This window comes from Mirounga leonina, unplaced genomic scaffold (genome assembly GCF_011800145.1).
Source record: "Mirounga leonina isolate KUSES-001 unplaced genomic scaffold, KU_Mleo_1.0 Mir_92, whole genome shotgun sequence".
NCBI classification, from domain to species: domain Eukaryota; kingdom Metazoa; phylum Chordata; class Mammalia; order Carnivora; family Phocidae; genus Mirounga; species Mirounga leonina.
This window is the reverse complement of record NW_023270852.1, coordinates 11,293,310-11,313,980: the sequence shown is the minus strand read 5'-3', so window position 1 is coordinate 11,313,980 and position 20,671 is coordinate 11,293,310. Positions and strand designations below refer to the sequence as shown.

Genomic DNA, 20,671 nt, shown 5'->3' with positions numbered 1-20,671 from the left:
CACCAAGTGGGAATAGTGGCCTCCCAGGAGCCCGGGTCCACCTGGCCCACACAACCCTCTTCATTCCTTCCTCAGAAATCTGAGCATTCTGACTCCGCATGCCACAAGCCCTGGTGACAAGACAGTGTTCTGGGGCTTCCTCAGGAGCAGCAGAGCAGGAGTAGCCCTGTGCTCTCAAGAGCTTTAGCTACGTCACCTGCTGTGTGTCCTGCAGGTGGCTCAGAGGGACTAAAAGAGAATGAAGTTAATGATCTAATTTGCCCAGAATGGTCAGGACATTGATTTGCTTCTACAATCTGAGACCTACTACCAAGGAGCTACCCTGGGAAATCATCTTGTGCTGTAGCTTCTGCAGAGTGGAGCCTCCCTGGGATTCTATGATGTTCTTTACCTGGGCTACAATGTGAGTGGCTGTGTTATACTCCACTGCTCTCACACACGGTAGAAGATGTGACAAACCTGGTCAGTAAATATCGATCTTCTCTGGAAAATTACCTTCACATAATCATGTCTGCTTCTTCGGCTTCCATTATCAATACCTCAATATTCATTCTCACGGGGTTCCCTGGCCTAGACCGGTACTATCCCTGGTTTTCAATTCCTTTCTCCTCCATCTATGCTATCATGTTCCTGGGAAACTGCCTGGTGCCGCATGTGATCCAGACAGAGCCAAGCCTGCACCAGCCCATGTTCTACTTCCTGGCCATGCTGGCCCTCACTGACCTGTTCATGGAGCTGTCCACAGTGCACACGGTGCTGGGGGTCCTGTGGGGGCTCAGCCAGGAGATTGGTCTGGATGCTTGCATTTCACAGACTTACTTTGTCCACGGACTTTCCTGCACAGAATCTGGAGTCCTTCTGGAGATGGCCTTTGATCGCTTCACTGCAATCTGCAATCCTCTGCGCTACACATCCATCCTGACCAACAGTAGAGTCATTCATGTCATGGTGGCCATTTTGATGAGAAGTGCATTGCCCATTCTCCCCATCATCATTCGCCTGAAGTTCTTCCATTACTGCCTCCCCCACATCCTCTCCCACTCTTTCTGCCTGCACCAGGACCTACTCTGACTCACCTGCTCTGACGTCCACTTCAACAGCTTCTATGCCCTGGCTCTGGTCATTTGTACCTTGTTGTTGGATGCTGTGCTCATTCTCATCTCCTATATTTTCATCTTGCATACAGTGCTGGCAATTGCATCCCGGGAGGAGAGGCTCAAGGCCTTGCAGACCTGTGTGTCTCACATCTGTGCCATCCTGGTCTTTTACATCCCCATCATTGGCCTCACCATGGTGCACCGCTTTGGAAAGCATCTCTCACCTTCCATTCATGTCCTTATGGGCAATATCTATATTCTCTTCCCACCCCTGATGAATCCAATCCTCTACAGTGTAAAAACCCAGCAGATCCAAAGCAGGATGAAGAAGTGGTTTTCTCTGAAAATGTAGTAAAACCCTTGGATGCAATCAGTGAGAATGTTTTAAGGTCAAAAGAGTAATACTACTTCCTATATCTGCAACAACTTGCAATCTAAATAATAATTATTATAGCAGGTTATTGCTTAATGAGGACTTGAGTATTAAAGAACGTCAGAGGCTTTTTATTGCAAGAGGCAAAATAGAACTAATTTTTGCCAATACACATTCCAGAAAAGATTTCTCAAAGTCTGCTGTAGAATAATCATGACCAACGTGTAGGGAAAAAGTGTCTCTGCATTTTGTTGACATGTTCTTGAAGCATGGTTGCTATATGAAAATTATGACCCTCAGTTCATCAATATTTTCAATCTATTTAGACCCTCTTCCACCTAAATTTTGGAAACATGCTTATTGCTTAGATTATTCCATTAATTTGTCCTTATATCAAAATACATAATACAGTGAAATTGGACTTTCTTCATTCCTCCAGGTGAGGTGCGGGACATCTGAAACTATGATGCTCAGCCTTCCCTCACCTCTATTACTTTTTCCCCACTAGTGACTAATGCAAGTCCATCACAGGAATTTTGAAATAAAAAGATACTAAATCCCACTATCCCAAAGACTTTATTCTTAATCTTTTCCCATGCTGTAATATATGACCTTTTCCACATAAAATTTTCCTTCTTCACTTTTTCACTGAATATCATTGGGATTTCTTCATTGTATTTTAAATTCTTCAGAGTCTACAGAAAAGGTTTTAGTTTAGAAACTCCAGCAAAACCCCGATTGAGGACTGATGGTGCCTCGCTTAGAGCAATGATTGTGAAAAGGGAAATCAGTTAAGGGATAGAATAATACTTAGGACCTATGGACACCCCTTAATAACTGTGTGTGCCTTGCTGAACAGAATAGTTTCATAGTTGATGCTCATGTTTCTGGTTTGTGAAATCGAATTGATGGTGTGTGCCTCAATGAGACAGTGACAAAGAAAGTATTATTTATGCAAGTGGAGATAGTGGCACCAAAATTGAACATTGTACCTATTTAGAATCACTTTCTATTTTCACCCCCAGTCTTTGACCACCACTTATCTACTCACTGCCCCTATAGATTTTCCAGTCTGGATATGTCTTACAAATAGAACCATACAAGGCATGTTTTTGTTTTTTGTTTTTGTCTGACTTCTTTGAGCATAATGCTTGTGATGTTCATCCATGTTGTAACACATATCAGTGTCCCAATTCTTTGCTGAAGAGTACAATATCGTATGTATATGAAAGACTTTGTTTTATTTTAAATTATTAAAAAGTGAGCACTGGGTATTATATGCAACTAATGAATCGTTGAACGCTACATCCAAAACAAATGATGTATTATATGTTGGCTAATTGAACATAAAAAATTAAAAAGTAAAGAGTTACTACTTATTCATCAAGAGTAGTACCATTTTCTAGTAGGTGGAACTCTAATGGATTATACTGTGGTGAAAATGTACAGGATGGCCTTCCTCATCCTTTTCTCAGGACCTGCATGCAGAGTGTCATGAATACATGGAAGCATCAGCGTTAAAGAAGAGTACCAGTAGAATGCCAGATGCTTCCATGTATTCATGAGTTGATGGGCATTGTTTCCTCCATTTATTGACTATTGTGAATAAAGCTGAGATGAGCAATCATGTACAAACCTTTGTGCAGACATGTCTTTCAATTCTTTGGGGTACACCCCTAACAGTGGGTCATGTGATAATTCTGTTTTTTAACATTTTGAGAAACTGCTAAACGGTTTTCTAAACTGATGCAATATTTTCATTCCCGCTATCAGCGTATTATGGTTGAGATTTCTTCATAATCTCACCAACACTTATATTCTGTTTTTGAATATATCCATTCCAGTGGGTGTGAATGGACTGGTGGTTTGGGTACACACATCTTTCATGACTGATAACTTATGATGTGATCTTATTAATATTTTTATTTTTGAATTTTAAGAATTCTTTACATATTCTGGATGAGTCACTTATCAGAAAATGATTTATAAATATTTTTCCCAGTCTCTGGATTGTCTTTTCACCTTCCTGAGGGTGACTTTTAAAGTGCAAAATACTTTAATTTAGATTTTGTCTAATTTTTCTATTTTTTTTCTCTTATTGCTTAGGCTCTTGGTGTTGTGCCTAAGAAATTATTGTCTAATTCAAGCTCACAAAGATTTATACCTATGCTTTCTTCTAAGAGTTTCAGAGTTTAGTATTACATTTAGGTCCGTGGTATGCTGATGTGTATGGTGTATGTGTGCAGGGGTTTAATACATGTTTTGTGTGTGTGTTGAGAGCCAATTGTCCATCATTTTATCAAAGACTATTATTTTTCCTTTAAATATTATTTACTGGGAATCAACTAACCATAAAAGGATCACCTGACCTTTATGATTCAAACATCCAATTCCAATAAGTGCTCATTAGTAAGCTATAATCGTTCAAGAGGACATATCTCATAGACATGTCATAACCTAATTTCTAAAACTTTAAAAGAGAGTATCTCCAACTGAAGGCTGTTTTCTTTTGTATGCCAAATAAAAAGTAAAAAACCACCATTTTGGCTGCTTGTTCTAAATTTTCTTCCAGTTACTGGATAAGAACCATTTTTCCAATTCTTTAATGGGCAACAAAGTGGAAGAACATATATTATTCATGTTTGCTACCTGTTCTCTTGGACTTCCCTCATATACTGTTAACTGGTGTATGAACCCTTATCCTTCCCTTCCACTGAATCATGCACGTCACAAGATACCATTCTTGTTGTCAAAATTAATACATTATTGTTTATATTTTGAGTTTTATTGAGATATAATTCATGTACAATAAAAGCCACCCATTTAGACTGTACAATTGAATAGTTTTTAGTATATTTACAGAGTTGCACAACCATCTCCACAATCTAATTATGGAACATTTTTGTTAGTAGCAACTACCTAATTCTCCCTCCCTGAGCCCCTGATAACCACTAATCAGTCATTCTTCAATTTCTAAAACTTGTCTTTTACCCCTGTTGTAAATAATTTTTGTTCAGAAAGTCCTGTTCATGCAGAAGTATGAAAGTTATCATATGGCTTCTCAACACATAGTGCTTAAGAATCAATTCAAATACACACTCCAAAACTTTCTAAATGAGTAAACTTGAGCAACTTATTTATTTTCTGTGTGCATTAGTTTCCACATCTACATGCTGCAGATGATGATAAAAGTAACTAAATGAGATAATATAGCTTTGAAGTTCTTAGAGCAAAAAAAACACTCAGCAAGTACTAGCTTTATAGATAGGGAGCTTATTATGGTCCCTGTTTGAATAAGAGGAAATTGAGGCTTAATTTGAATCAGAACTTGAATTTTGGTATTCAGACTCCTTGGTTATATCTAAGGTACGTTTCTTTTCCCAAAATGATTGAGTTATACTGAAATTTTAGGTAAAAGTATATCTTGGAGAATGGTCCAAATTGGCTTTCCAGTAAGAAATGATATATTAAATAAAATTATTCAATAGCTTTTTATTACTCTTAAGATATATGCAATTAATGAATCATTGAACACTGCATCAAAAACTAATGATGTACTACATGTTGGCTAATTGAACATAATAAAAAATTTTAAAAAAGATAAAGTCCAGGTTTTAAGGATTGTCATAATCTGGTAGAACCTGCCTTCCTTACATTACAGTGTAATACAATAATGTAGGTCTGGATCTTTCAGCCTACTTTCATTTCTGACCACATATCATGCTCTTTCTCATCTCCACATGAATTTCACACTTTGTCTGGTTAATTTCTACCCACACCTGAGGCCTCAGCTGAAAGGGAAAAACATTCCTAATATGTTATGTCACTTGGGTTTCTACTCTTTCAATATGCATCACTCCTGTGTTATTATTTTTTCAGCTTTATTGAAGAATAAAGGAATTTATTGAGGAATAAATATATAAACATAGAAAATGATAAGATATTTAAAGTGTACATTGTGGTAATTTGATGAATTTATTATTTTTTACTGATTATTTTATCTTTTAGACTATAAATATTTGAGGGATGGGGTCTATTCTGTTTGTTTTATTTTTTTTACCACTGTATCCTCAATAGCATTAAACAGGATTCAAAGTGCATTCTCAATATAATTTTTCTTTAAAAATGAATAAGTAAATGAATCCTGAATGAATATATTGGCACTGCTACATATTTTTCCATGCCTTTTTGTATTTTTGTGTTTTTAGGAAGATGGAGCATTTCATTTTTGTGAAGAATACATGTCCAGTGATGCTTCTGGGGTTCAAAGACATTAATTTAGCATGAGCTTGTCAAGAATTGTCTGCATTTGACACATATGAATTATCTTTAAATTTATCTGAACAGTGGAATACTGAATCATATATATTTTTTAATTATGTGGGAAAATCATTAGCTAACTGCCCCCACCACTTGTAGTATTTTGTCTTCTAGATAGAAACAATAGTAAATGATGTTCTCACCATGCCTCTGCCAAGCAAATCTTAAATACCACCATATCAAGAGTTTAAGTCAATAAAATCATAATTCCATGGGTCCATAAGGATTTCTAATCCCATTACACAACGATCTTGAATGTATTGCCTAAACTACTTTTTTCACATAGGATTTTTAATGTAATCCAGAAATATTCTATACGTGTGTTTCATTTTTCTCCAATTAGATGTGAACCATCTTGAGGACAAAGACAATTTCTGATTCATGTCTATGCTCCTTGTGTTTTAGAATCCAATTATCAAATCTCATTGAAAAGATCTCACCTTGCTGATAGAACCTTATTGATACTGTACCTGTACTAGAATTGCTGCAAGCATTTAAATCTCCAAGACTTAAACTATTTTCTATCAATACAGCAATCTCTATAGGATTAATCTTGCCTCATCCTGAAATCTGCCCTTGCTTATTCAACTGATTGTAAGTTATCCTTGTATTCATTTTCTATTGCTGTTGTAACAAATTACTGCAAATCTAGTGGTTTAAACAACACAAATTTATTATCTTAAAATTCTGGAAGTTAGAAGTTCAAAATGGGTCAGCAGGGTTCTGTTCTTTTAGAAGATATAAGGGAAATCTGTTTTGTAGAGATGGTCTTCATTCTCTGGCTGTAGCCTTAATATGACCTTTACTTCTGTTGTCCCTTACATGCTCTGAGTTGGACCCTTAGACCTCCCTCTTACAAGGACCCTATGATTACATTAATTCTACCTAGATAATGCAGAAAATTCTCCCTGTCTCAAGTTCCTCAACTTAATCACATCTGCACCCTTTTATCCTGTAAGCTAGCTAACATATTCATAGGTCCTGGAGTAAAACATAAACACTTTCAGCCTACTACAGTCTTCATTTTGAAATTTCTGTGTTTATCTCCTTTGATTTGGAATCCATAGGGATATTTTTGTTTGTTTCTTTTTAGTTTAAGGGGAATGTTATAAGGACTTTATTTTTGTTGTGGTAAAATATACATAACATAAAATTTACAATTGTAATCATTTTTCAGTGCACAGTTCAGTGGTATTAACATATGTACATTGCTGTATAACCATCACCACCATGCGTTTCCAAAGCTTTTTCATTATCTTAGACTAAAACTCTGTACCAATTAAACAATAAGGGCTCATTTTGCCCTACCTCAGCCCCTGGCAACCACCATTCCATATTCTGTCTCTGGGAGTTTGACTCCAGGTACTTCATTTAAATGGAGTCATACAGTAATTTCCCTTTTGTATCTAGTTTATTTCACTTGTTATGTCTTTAAGGTTCATTCATGCTATAGTCAGTGTCAGAATTACATTCCTTTTTAAGGCTAAACAATATTCTATTGTACAAATATATCACATTTTGTTTATCCATGCACATTTGGATTGTTTCCACTTTTTAGTTATTGTGAACAATGCTGCTATGAACACTGGAGGACTAAAACCGGTTTGAGCCCCTGCTTTCCATTCATCTGGGTATATGATCAGACCTGGAATTGTTAGGTCATATGGTAATTCTATGTCAAATTTTTTCAGGAACTGTATACTGTTTCCACAGCATTTTCTTTCTTTTTTTTTTTTTTTTTAAGATTTTATTTATTTTTTTGACAGAGAAAGAGAAAGAGAGAGCAAAAGAGGGAACACAAGCAGGGGGAATGTGAGCAGGGAGCCCGATGGGCTCGATCCCAGGACCCTAGGATCATGACCTGAGCCGAGGCAGACACTCAACAACTGAGCCACTCAGGCGTCCCTCCACAGCATTTTCTATACCAACTAGCAATATACAAAGGTTCTAATTTTTCCACATGCTTCCCAACACTTGTTATTTTCTTGGTTTTTATTTGTTTGCTTGTTGTTTTTTACAATGGTCATCCTAATGATTGTAAACTGGCATCACATTGTGGTTTTGATTTTCATTTCACTAATGATTAGTGATATTGAGCATCTTTTCATGTGGTAACTTTGCCCATTTTTTTAATTTCCTTTTTTTTGTTGTTAAGTTGTAGGATTTATGGGGTGCCTGGATGGCTTAGTCAGTTAAAGCAGCCAGCTCTTGGTTTAGGTTCAGGTCATGGTGTCAGGGTCCTGGGATGAGCCCCACCTTGAGCCCGGAGGTTGGGCTCCAAGCTCAGTGGGGAGTATGCTTGAGGAATCTCTCTCTCTCTCTTCTCCCTCACCACTCCCCCTGCTTGTGCATTCTCTCTCTCTCTCTCAAATAAATAAATAAAAAGGATCCCTAGATTTACTCACTCAGCCCTAAATGCTCTCTCATATAAACCTGATTACAAAAAATTTTCTTTATGTTATTTCATTTTTCAATGATGTAGAATTCTGTCCAAGTACAATGGTAAACTCCAAACATAGACCAAGGTCCTATTTACCCCTATGGCCAGCCTGTTACCTTTGTGGCACTTTTTGAGACAGGTATGAATTATAGGATAATTCGTTTTTTACTAGTTAATAATTTTGAGTATTTGTGACCACATTAATTAACTATAACTTGGATGACATTGGAAAATGTAAATTGAATAATGTTTGATAAATTGTTCAGCATGTGAGCTATGGTAGTTTACTGTGGTTGCAGTGGGTAAGTAAGCAATGTTTAGGAAAATGTGGTTTCATGTAAAGGCTAAGGAGAAGAAATATTTCACCCATTAGAGAAGAGGGAAACCAGTTCAGTTTAGTAAAATATCCTGTCCAAAGACATAGCAGAATGAAACTACATATTGACTTTGGAAAAAATACTAGTACAAACAATGGTTTTCTATTTTTCTTTTGCAATTTTATGTTCATCAAGAGTTCCATGTTTTATTTCCTCTTTATTGTCTTATAAAGTCAGAGGGGGTAGCAAAAGATGAAATCTTGGACTGCCAACCTCTGGACTTCAACATGACAGAAAAAATTCAAATGCACTCTCAGTGACATCTCCTCTACTAATGTGGCTTTTACTAACTATCTTTATGACAATGAGCCCCCCAAATTTATCTTTAATGTAGATCAAGTACCAAACTATATCATAAATAAAATACTTGCCATTTCCAGTCAGAAAAAAAAAAAAGATGAACTGAAAAGTGAGAACTGCCCAGATAACAAAGGGTTTTAAATTTATGAAAACTCATGACATATAACAAACATATGTACATTAGCCATCATTTATTGTGTTTGTTATATATCATGTTGTATGTCATGAATTTTCATAAATACACATAATTGTTTTCACAAGTCTAAATATTATTGTTTTCATAGATGAAAACAAAATTTCAGTCGTTTGGCCATTGTCACACAACTGGAGGCAGACCCTGGGTATAAATCAGTGTTTGATAAGAAAAAATTAATGCTTTTTATTTTGCCCCTTATCTCCTTCAAAAATACCATAGATAATTTTACAAGAGGAATCCCAGTCTTAGAATTCTGTCCTCACATTCATTATTTTATGATAAGACTGCCTTTCCTCTCCCACTACAATGTCCTCATTGAACACAGAATCTAAACCAAGTCTGTGTAACACATCTGTTCTCAGTCTACGTTGGTCACAATGGTAATTAGGAAAAAGCAATAACCAATGTATTTATAATTTACATGAAGAAAAGTCTAGAACATGTTTCCTTTAGACATTCTTTCCTTCAACAATGAAGATGAAGATCCTTGCCTGTAGACTTCTATCACACTCCCTGACTCGACAGGTCTTGTGTGCAAAGCATCCAACATCATGCTTCTTATATGTGCTTTCCCCATATAAAAACAGTAATAATAACAATAATAAAAGGAGAATTGGATAAACTTGTGGTCTATAGAGATGATTTTGTCACTTCCCATTCCTCAGGAGAATTGCATTATAGTCCTTTCTCACAAGCTGCTACTATTTTTGTTCTGTATCGGCCTATGAGAATGATTTCTTCATCCATGATAAAGCACTAGGAGGTGCATACACATAGGAAGGTTGTGAGTATGTGTTCTCATAGATGCCTGAGAGATCTAGAGAAAAGTATGGAGAAGATGCAAAGACAGTTCAGGGAACTGAAACTAACTGCATGGAAGGAGTTGTTAGTTCTAAGCAAGTGTCAGCTCTGAGCAGACATTCTGAAAAGGAGATTGATATGTCATTTAAGATTTGCACTAAGGCCTGAGGGGTATAAAAATATAGTACTACTTTCTTCTTGGTCTACTGGATATTTCCTCTTTATTTCCTTGGCTCAGCAATACTGAAATTCTTCAAATCTTCTACTGAGAAAGGTATGGATTCTTGCTCAGGTCAACATAGGAAGGTAAAACTGTAATAAAAACATGAAGTTTATACATCAAGATACAAAGATTCTTAGTGTTTTTCCTAGATTCATTCTCATTTTTCCTAATCCTAGCCCTTTATTATCCCTTAAAGACAGACACCTGGCAAGACAGCAAATGGATTTGCATCTGCATTAATATTTGTATATTTTTGATATCTAATTAATTCAGGGAAAATTAAACTCAAGTGGATTCATTAATTTTCAATGCATCATAGTCATTAAACAGTCCATCTCTTTCATTGAGGACAAAAGGAGGAATATGGACTTTGACCTAAGGAAATCAAGAGTTGTTTCATACAGGAGGTGAGGCTTGAGCTAAGGGATGAATAATAAACAGATATTTGCAAGATAGTAAAGTCATGGGGACAGGAGAAAATCTGAAAGAAACAGGGTATAAGCACAGGAAAATAAGATATGTGTTGGAGCATTTAAAAATATTTTATTCCAAAGGAGTTTAAACTCTATTGCAGAATCGATGATCTGAACCACTAAACAAAAAGTGTTCTGTGTGGACAGAGTACAGAATCCAGGTAGTTTCCTGGGACCTTAATGCTGGGAAGTATAATACACTACAGCTATGTGTGTTTTTATATTTCATTAAAAAAAAAAAAAAAAACCCTTTTGGCTGCTCCCATGTTAGGGACATAGATATTTACAATTGTTAGGTCTTCTTGTTGGATAGACCCTTTAAGTAGGATATAGTGTCCTTCCTCATCTCTTATTACAGTCTTTGGTTTAAAATCTAATTTGTCTGATATAAGGATTGCCACCCCAGCTTTCTTTTGGTGTCCATTAGCATGGTAAATGGTTTTCCACCCCCTCACTTTCAATCTGGGGGTGTCTTTCGGTCTAAAATGAGTCTCTTGCAGACAGCATATCAATGGGTCTTGTTTTTTAATCCAGTCTGATAGCCTGTGTCTTTTGATTGGGACATTTAGCCCATTTACATTCAGGGTAACTATTGAAAGGTAGGAATTTAGTGCCATTGTATTGCCTGTAAGGTGACTGTTACTGTCTATTGTCTGTGTTCCTTTCTGATCTATGTTGCTCTTAGGCTCTCTCTTTGCTTAGAGGACCCCTTTCAAGATTTCTTGTAGGGCTGGTTTCGTGTTTGCAAATTCCTTTAGTTTTTGTTTGTCTTGGAAGCTTTTTATCTCTCCTTCTATTTTCAATGACAGCCTAGCTGGATAGAGTATTCTTGGCTGCATATTTTTCTCATTTAGTGCTCTGAAGATATCATGCCAGTCCTTTCTGGCCTGCCAGGTCTCTGTGGATAGGTCTGTTGCCAATCTAATGTTTCTATCATTGTAGGTTACATATTTCTTCTCCCGAGCTGCTTTCAGGATTTTCTTTTGTCTCTGAGACTCATAAGTTTTACTATTAGATGTTGGGGTGTTGACCTATTTTTATTGATTTTGAGAGGGGTTCTCTGTGCCTCCTGGAGTTTGATGCCTGTTTCCTTACCCACATTAGGGAAGTTCTCTGCTATAATTTGCTCCAATATTCCCTCTGCCCCTCTTTCTCTTTCTTCTTCTTCTGGGATCCCAATTATTCTAATGTTGTTTCATCTTATGGTATCACTTATCTCTCGAATTCTGCCCTCGTGATCCAGTAGTTGTTTATCTCTCTTTTTCTCAACTTCTTTATTTTCCATCATTTTGTCTTCTATATCACTGATTCCCTCTTCTGCCTCATTTATCCTAGCAGTTAGCGCCCCCATATTTGGTTGCACCTCATTAATAGCCTTTTTGATTTCGTCTTGGTTAGATTTTAGTTCTTTTATTTCTCCAGAAAGCGTTTCTCTAATAACTTCCATGCTTTTTTCAAGCCCAGCTAGTATCTTTAAAGTGATGATTCTAAACTCTAGATCCGACATCGTACTATTATCCGTATTGAGTAGGTCCCTGGCAGTCGGTACTACCTCTTGTTCTTTTGGTTGAGGTGATTTTCCATCTTGTCATTTTGTGCAGAGGAGAATAGATTAATGAGAGAACAAAATGCTAGCAGAGTAACAACATCCCCAGAAAATATACTCTAAACAAATCAAAAAAGACCTGAAGTCAGGGGAAAAGAAAGGGAAAGAAAGAAAAAAGAAAAAGTAAAAAAAAGGGAAAAGAAAAAGATAAAAACAAACAAAAACAGAACAAAACAAAACAAAACAGAATATGATCAAATATATCAGACTGGTACATAGATCACTGCCACACACTAGATTTTGGTTGTATTTTGGTCTGTTAGAAGAAAGTGCCTCCCAGAATTTTAAAGAAAGAAAAACTTATATATATACAAAAATAAGGGTTGATATGATGAAAGGATGGAATATGACTGTAAACGTGAAAATTATAAAAAATGTTATAAAAGGAATTGATAAGAAGTTGTTTGAAAAAAGAAAGAAGAGGATTTAAAAAAAAAAGAGAAAAGAAAGGGAGAGAATGTGATCAGGCAGGAGACTAGAACAAAGCCATACACTAGAGATTTAGGGTATATTTTGATCTGTTAGAAGGAACTGTATCTCAAAATTTTAAAGAGAGAACAACTTATATATGTATGCCAAAAATAAGGGTAACTACTATGAAGAGATAGAATATGACTCTAAAAATGAAAAATGAAAATGTTTTTTTAAAAAAGGGAATGATAAGATGTGGTTGAAAAAGGGAACAAGAAAAATTCAAAAAAAAAGAGAATTTAAAAAAAATAACTTTGAAAGACTAAGGAATCATGGTAAAATAGCCATGGATTCTATGTGGAGTATTCCCCTAGTGCTGGAATTCTGCTGTTCTCATTGATTGGTAAACTTGGTCTTGGCTGGCTGTTCTTGCTGATCTTCTGGGTGAGGGGCCTGTTGCCGTGGTTCCCAAATATCTTTGCCGGAGGCAGAATTGTCCCTCCCTTGCCCAGTCTGGGCTAAGTAATCTGCTGGGGTTTGCTCTTGGGAGCTTTTGTTCCCTGCAAGCTTTCAGTACAGCTTTGGAGGCCGAGAGTGAAAATGACAGCCTCCCAATCTCCATCCTGGGGAAGCCGAGAACTGGGGGCCCCACTCCTCAGTGCACCCCCAGAGAAAAGCCGTCAGTCACTCCTGTCTCTCCTGTCTCTGGCCGCACTCTGTGCTCACCCGGCCTGTGACCGAGCATTTCTACCTCTGGCACACGACCCTGTGTGGAGTCTCCAAACCCTGCAGATCCCTGCGGTGCGCTCCAGTGCTGCTCCTCCCCGGGGAGGAAGGGGAGTCTCCCCGGATCTGCCACTCTTTGGGTCCCTGCTGGAAGAGCAGTGGCCCGACAGTGCCGCGGATCACGGTGTATGGCAACCCCGAGCTGCTAGCCCGCACCCGGCTCTGTCTCTGCAGCCGGCTTCCCCGCTCCAATACCTGGGAGCTCTGCCGCATTCAGGAACCCCCAGACTTTCTGTGACCCTGAGGGTCCTGAGACCACACTGTCCCAAGAGGGTTCCACCCCTCCCTTAGTCACTGGATTGACGTCCCTCAGTGGAGCAGACTTCTAAACCGATTTTGTGCTCCGCTGCTCTATCACTTGCCAGAAGGAGCCGACAGAGGCCCCCTCCCCGCCGCCTATCCTCCCAAATATCGCCTCAGATTCACTTCTCCACACGTCCTACCTTCCAGAAAGTGGTCGCTTTTCTGTTCAGAGAATTGTTGCTATTCTTTTCTTCAATCTCCTGTTGAGTTTGTAGGTGTCCAGAATGGTTTGATCCCCATCCAGCTGAATTCCTGAGACCAGATGAAATCCAGGTATCCTACTCCTCCACCATCTTGCTCTGCCCCCACCAATTTGATAATATTGATGTATGACATGATCCTTGGAAGAAACTGGAATTGTGCTATTTTCTGTAATTTTGTTTCTATGTATGTCTTAGTGTTGCCAGAGTGGAATCCCTACATTTAAACAAATAGGACAAAAACACAGGAATAACAGAAAATTGTGAATTCAGGACATAAGAGAATTTTTTTCTTATATGAACAGCAAACCATTGTTCTTAACTATTTCATAGTTGTTGAACATCTCATTCAATTATGAGCATCTAAATTTTTTTCTCATTAAATGTCAGTTTTTATTTATTTTTTCATTTTTTATTGTGTTATGTTAGTCACTGTACAATACATCATTAGTTTTTGATATAGTGTTCCATGATTCATTGTTTGCATATAATACCTTTGCTCCATGCAATAGTCCCCTCCTTAATACCCATCACTGGGCTAACTCATCCCCACCCCCCTAAAACCCTCAATTTGTTTCTCGGAGTCCATAGTCTCTCATTGTTCAGCTTCCCCTCTGATTCCCCCCTTCATTTTTCCCTTCCTTCTCCCAATGTCCTCCATGCTATTCCTTATGTTCCACAAATAAGTGAAACCATATGATAACTGACTTTCTCTGCCTGACTTATTTCACTTAGCATAATCTCCTAAAATTAAATATTTTTTGAACTTAAATGTTTCTGGAAGATATTAACTTTTCACCATATTGATGTTCCTACATTAGATCAACCTAAAATGTCTATAGAAGGAGCCAATAATGATCCAGATGGATTTTTGGAGAAAAATATTTTCAGGACATGGTCTTGAATTTGTTTGGTCTTCACACCATAGACTATAGGGTTGAGGAAAGGAGGGAGTAACAGGTACAGGTTTGATAAGAGAATGTGAACATACGGTGGTATGTGAGCACCAAACCTATGTGTGAAGAAAGAGAAGAAAGCAAGGAGGTAGAACTGTAGGAAGACACAGATGTGGGCAATGCAGGTATTAAAGGCCTTGAATCGTGCCTCCTTCTGGGGCAACTGAAACACAGTGATAAAGATTTGAACATAAGACAAGGTGATGAAGATTATGTCAAACCCTAAGATACTGAAGGCAACAAAAAGACCATATATCTTGTTGATCCGGACATCTTCAGTGGCCAGCTTCACGACGGCCATGTGCTCACAATAAGTATGGGAGATGACTGTAGTTCGGTAGAGTTTAAGACGACATTTGATGAGCACCAAGCATGGTGCTATAAGAATAGCAGCCCTGAGTGTCACCCCAAGTGCAATGTGAGTCAAGGATTGTTGGGAGAAGATGGTGACATGTCTCAAGGGGATACAGATGGCCACATAGCGATCTAGGGCCATTGCCAGTAGGATGCCTGATTCAATTGCCTGGAATGAGTGAATAAACCACATTTGTAGAAGGCAGGCTGCAAAGGAAATCTCTGGCAAATGAAACCAGAAGATGCCTAACATTTTGGGAAGAATGCAGGTACTAAGTGCAATGTCTGTGGCCCCCAGCATGGCCAAAAATATGTACATGGGCTTATGGAGGCTGTGCTCATATTTGATTATACCTAAAATTAGGGAATTCCCAATCACAGCAAGGAAATACATGACACAGAATGGAATCCCAATCCAATGCTGCACTGACTCCAGCCCAGGAATCCCAGTGAGTGTTAGGACAGCAGGCATGAAGACAGAACCATTGGGTATGAACATGATGATTTGGTCAGTAGAATCAAGTAGCGGTGTTGCTGTTTCATCTTCTATTCTCCGTCAAGACTACATGAGTAAATAATAAGAATAGATTACTTTACCTTGGCAAAGTATACTTTAGTCAGATAATTCACATTCTATCCTGTCCTTCCTTTATATATGTGGAAACATAGGTGACATGAATTTTCTAAGCTTAAGGTACATGACCTTTTGATTTGATATGTTTGCATATTGTACTTTGAGTGCCATTGTAGTGTTAGCCCATACTCAATCACATCGTTTTATTATGTTTGCTTTCTTGTGGTGGGAAAAATGAAGATCTATTCTCTTAGCAAGTTTGATATTTTTAATACATTTTTGTTTATCATCACTATCCTGTGCATTAGATCTTCAGAACTTATATATCTACTAATAAAATATCTCCTCTATTTCCCTGTCCCTCATATATACAGAAAGGACTGGAAAAAAAGAATATTGAAGATAAATATGCAATCCCATGTTCATTGCAGCATTATTCACAATAGCCAAGATATGGAAAAAAACCTCAGTGCCCATCAACAAACAAATGCATAAAGAAGATGTGCATATATGTGTGATGAAATATCATCCATCTTATTGTTTCCCTTCAACAAATCCTTTCAAATTTTCTTTTCACAAAGTCATTGTAAGCACAACCATCAGGTCTATGTTTCAACATGCCTTTATCATTTTCAATGACAAATGTTAAATGAATAGGATGGTTTCTTTCTGTTCCATGACTAGTGGACCAAAGAGATTCCCTGTATCCCATGTTTTCTACTCATCACCTCTGCTTTTTTTGTGACCTCCTAATTGAATGTGAAAAAATTATTTAATGCCAAATATAGATATTTCAAGAACTAGACTCCAACTAGGCTGTCAGCTGCTACAGTGCTGATTCTGCTGATCATAATCAGAAGACAAGTTTGACCAGAATATTTTTCAGTTTTGCAGCTGATCAGCCTGTCTTCTCAGTATAGGGTCTTCATAGTCTGATCCCTCTTTCCTAGACTGGGAATGTTTTCAACCTAATCTGTCAAAGTTTCTATGTTTTTCCAAAACCTAACCATGCATGGTGCAACTTTCCCTGCTTATTCTCTGTGGAAATAAATCAATTGTTTTTAATTCATGGCTGTCTTCCGTGGCAGTTTCTATCAGAGCTTGTTCTTACTGTGTCCGGCTTTTTGCACATCTCTTATATATATTTGAAATTCTAATCTGTGCTCTCTGCTCTTCTCTCTTCCCATCAATAATCATTATTCAATCCCTAAGCCTAAATAGCTGAATAAGCATTTATTCTTAAGTATTTGTAATAACAAGGACTCTCTGTGAAATGTAATGTTTTCTTTACTTATACTCTTATGCATATTCTGTCTACTGAAAATACAATGAAATTTCTTCACATTGTTTTTCATATGGTTATATCCATCCTATTCTTAGTCTCTGCCCTTTGCTGCTCAGTCTAACACATTACACTATAATCATCAGGATCTCCTACGAGTGGATTTGCCTTATCATTTTCAAAGCCGTTGAGTTTTCTTGCCTGCTGATTCCTTACAAGTGGCATTTATATTTTCTTCAAGAAAGCGTTTTCTCCTCAGAATATGCAAAAAATTAATTCACAAGTTGTATTTATTTTCTTTAGTAATTTCTAAGATCATTTAAAAAATGATTTCAGCAAGTATAAAACAGATAAAGACAGGACAAAGGCCTAAAATGACAGATGGGCAATCTAAAAAAAATCATACAATCACATCTTGTCCACATTCCTTCAAGTTCTTCCCTCTGATAACCTTAGGTTGTCCCTGAGATGTGTGACATTCTCTAAAACACATCTCAGTCAATTGCAGGAGCATTTATTACTCCCTTTTCTTACAACTTAATTCAACTCTGACTAAGGCTTTCCTATCTAAGACTCCTTGTCTTGGAATCCTTCCTTTTTGCAAATATTTGAATCAAACCAGATCTTCCTCAAGTCAGAAGGGAATATTATTAACCACAAACTGAGGTTTATGTGCTAATGACTTATTTCAATACACATTTATTAGTATCTACCTGTTTCAAGCACATGAAGAATCAATTGGGAAACATGTTAAAATGATTTATCTTATATTTTGAAGAATCAACACTATCCTGAGTGCTTGGAATTCAAAACTAGCACTTACCATTTGTTAAATACATATTATATCACTTGCGTTCCTAAGATCTTAAGCATTTTAAATTACATTGTCTTTCTTCCCTTATGATATTGATATTATTAATCCATTATATTAATGAAAACTAAGACTTGCTGTTGTTATAAGTGGATCTACTTGGATCCAAATTCTATGGCCTACTGACCCACAAAGAACAAAAAAGACATTCAGTCTTCTGAGATTTTATCATTAAGTTCAGTAATAATTCTGAGCTATCTCTCAGTGTGTGAATAAGTCAGGCTGGATTGTACAAAAGTATACAAAAGTTTTAATCAGTTTGTGCCTTTTCAGATTCTGATAGAAAAAATTCTATATTACCTTCTTATTTCACCAAATAGATAAAATGCATAAAGTATAAATACGCTTACTATATGCTGCACATAAGAAATGAGTCCAAGTTTGTCCATCAGATCACTCATATACTGGCTAACACTGTGCTTTGGCTCAAAAGTGTGTGCTACTGTCTTTATCAGACATTGTCATTTGGGAGATTTAATATGGCTACATGCATCATACCTGATCTAAAGAATTCTAAGAGGACAGTGTGCAAACTGCAGCTTGGCAGAAGTTTATATGGAGGTTAATCAGAAGGGGGGTAAAAAGGAAAGATGCCAGTAAACAAACTAGCAGGTAAGTAACATGGGAAAATGTTCCTTCAAAGAACACGCATCATGTGAAGAAAGTAATTACCTTGATAGTTTTACATTTCCAGCTTCATGAGGCCTAATTGCTATTCTTCTAGAGCAGGTTGTCTTCTCACTCAGAGCACAACTGGCATTTTTGATCAGATAAATTTTTTGTTCTGTGTAATTCTCTGCATTGTAGGAAGCTTAGCATCTTCCCTGACTCCAACCCACTAAATGCCAATTGTTCTCTCTTGTCAGGAAAATAAAAAATGTCTCATGCACTGCCAAATGTCACCTCCATGTGTGGGGAGTGACACAACATACCTGGTTACTAACCATTGATCTAGAGTTTACATTGGAGAAAAATATTATTTAATTAAATAAGAACGTTTTGTTGTTTTAATAAAAATGGGCAGAATAATCTGGTTATCAAGGGAAATCATTCTTCGGTAGATATTAGCCAGGTAAAGGCAGTGGAAGAGCATTTCAAGAAGAAATACTCTGTATAAAATAAAAGAAGCATGAAATGTACAGTTGGATTGCAAATCAATAAGTAATTTCATGCATGAATTGTGTCATAAGCAGAGATGATGGTTGTTGGGGCTAAGGGAAAGGGAAGAATAACAAATAAGGATACACTTTAAGCAAAACAATTTCAACCTTAGGTGGAATAACAGGCATTTTTTGCCTTTAAAAATCCACTCCATTTGATCCAGAAGAATGAGATCTGGAATAGGGAGAGGAAGTTAGAAGGATACTTGTGATAGTCAGGATGGGATAGGATGAAGTGATCTGGCCACATCAGAAGTGTAACACAGGAACAATATTTGTGCTGCTCGATGACTTGATGAATAGAAATCATGGGAGAAGAGACCAACATGTTCTTGTGTTGAGAGTAACGGCACTGGATGACAAGGACAAACTGGAAGCAACCGTGTGTGTACACATATGTTCATGTTTAGAAGAGGGAGGAGACATATCTTAAACCCCTGAAATTTGGGGGTCAGGAAAACAATCAAGGGTCTCCTTTTCAGCATGAACCCTGAACCATTAGTGTTACTTAAACCCAATTTTGAGTCAGGCTGATTTCCAGAACCTAAAAGAATGAAGGGATTGTGGAGAAAGGGGAACCTTCCTACACTGTTGGTGGGAATGCAAGCTGGTGCAGCCAATCTGGAAAACAGTATGGAGGTTCCCCAAAAAGTTGAAAATAAAGCTATCCTATGACACAGCAATTGTAGTACTGGGTATTTACCACAAAGATTCAAATGTAGTGATCTGAAGGGGTACGTGCACCCCGATGTTTATAGCAACAATGTCCACAATAGCCAAACTGTGGAAAGAGCCAAGATGTTTATCGACAGATGAATGGATAAAGAAGATGTGGTATATATACACAATGGAATATTATGCAGCCATCAAAAGGAATGAAATATTGCCATTTGCAACAACGTGGATGGAACTTGAGGGTATTATGTGAAATAAGTCAATCAGAGAAAAACAATTATCATATCATCTCACTGATATGAGGAATTCTTAATCTCAGGAAACAAACTGAGTGTTGCTGGAGTGGTGGGGGATGGGAGGGATGGGATGACTGGGCGATAGAGGGTATGTGCTATGGTGAGAGCTGTGAATTGTGTAAGACTGTTGAATCCCAGACCTGTACCTCTGAAACAAATAACACATTATATGTTAAAAAAAAAAAAAAAAAAGAAAAGATAGTAGGAAGGGAAAAATGAAGGGGGGGAAATTGGAGGGGGAGACGAACCATGAGAGACTATGGACTCTGAGAAACAAAGTGAGGGTTCTGGAGGGGAGGGGGTGGTGGGATGGGTTAACCTGGTGATGGGTATTAAAGAGGGCATGTACTTAATGGAGCACTGGGTGTTAAAGGCAAACAATGAATCATGGAACACTACATCAAAAACTAATGATGTAATGTATGGTGATTAACATAACATAATAATAATAAAAAAAAATGAAGGATTAAGGTCTAAATCCACCTTCCCTACAATCTCTGGAAACCATTCCCTCTACAGGGTCTCTGACATTCACCCTTTGATCTGCCTCAAGCCCCTGGGGATAGATTCTCTTTGTTTCTGAGAAAGCTTGTCCAA

At 37.4% G+C, this 20,671-nt stretch overlaps 2 protein-coding genes across 2 annotated transcripts; one reads left to right on the top strand and one right to left on the bottom strand.

The window, feature by feature from the left end:
* The first annotated feature begins 302 nt into the window (after nucleotides 1–302).
* LOC118004185 (olfactory receptor 51V1-like) lies at nucleotides 303–1,516 on the top strand. The gene is given in 1 exon segment (XM_034995403.1): nucleotides 303–1,516. A coding segment is annotated over 1 exon segment (942 nt). The 5' UTR covers nucleotides 303–507; the 3' UTR covers nucleotides 1,450–1,516.
* A 13,212-nt stretch (nucleotides 1,517–14,728) lies between these two features.
* On the bottom strand, nucleotides 14,729–16,026 carry LOC118003998 (olfactory receptor 52A5). Its single transcript, XM_034995127.1, has one exon. It carries the CDS (start codon nucleotides 15,713–15,715, stop codon nucleotides 14,729–14,731), a length of 987 nt encoding a protein of 328 aa, XP_034851018.1. The 5' UTR covers nucleotides 15,716–16,026.
* Nucleotides 16,027–20,671: the final 4,645 nt, after the last annotated feature.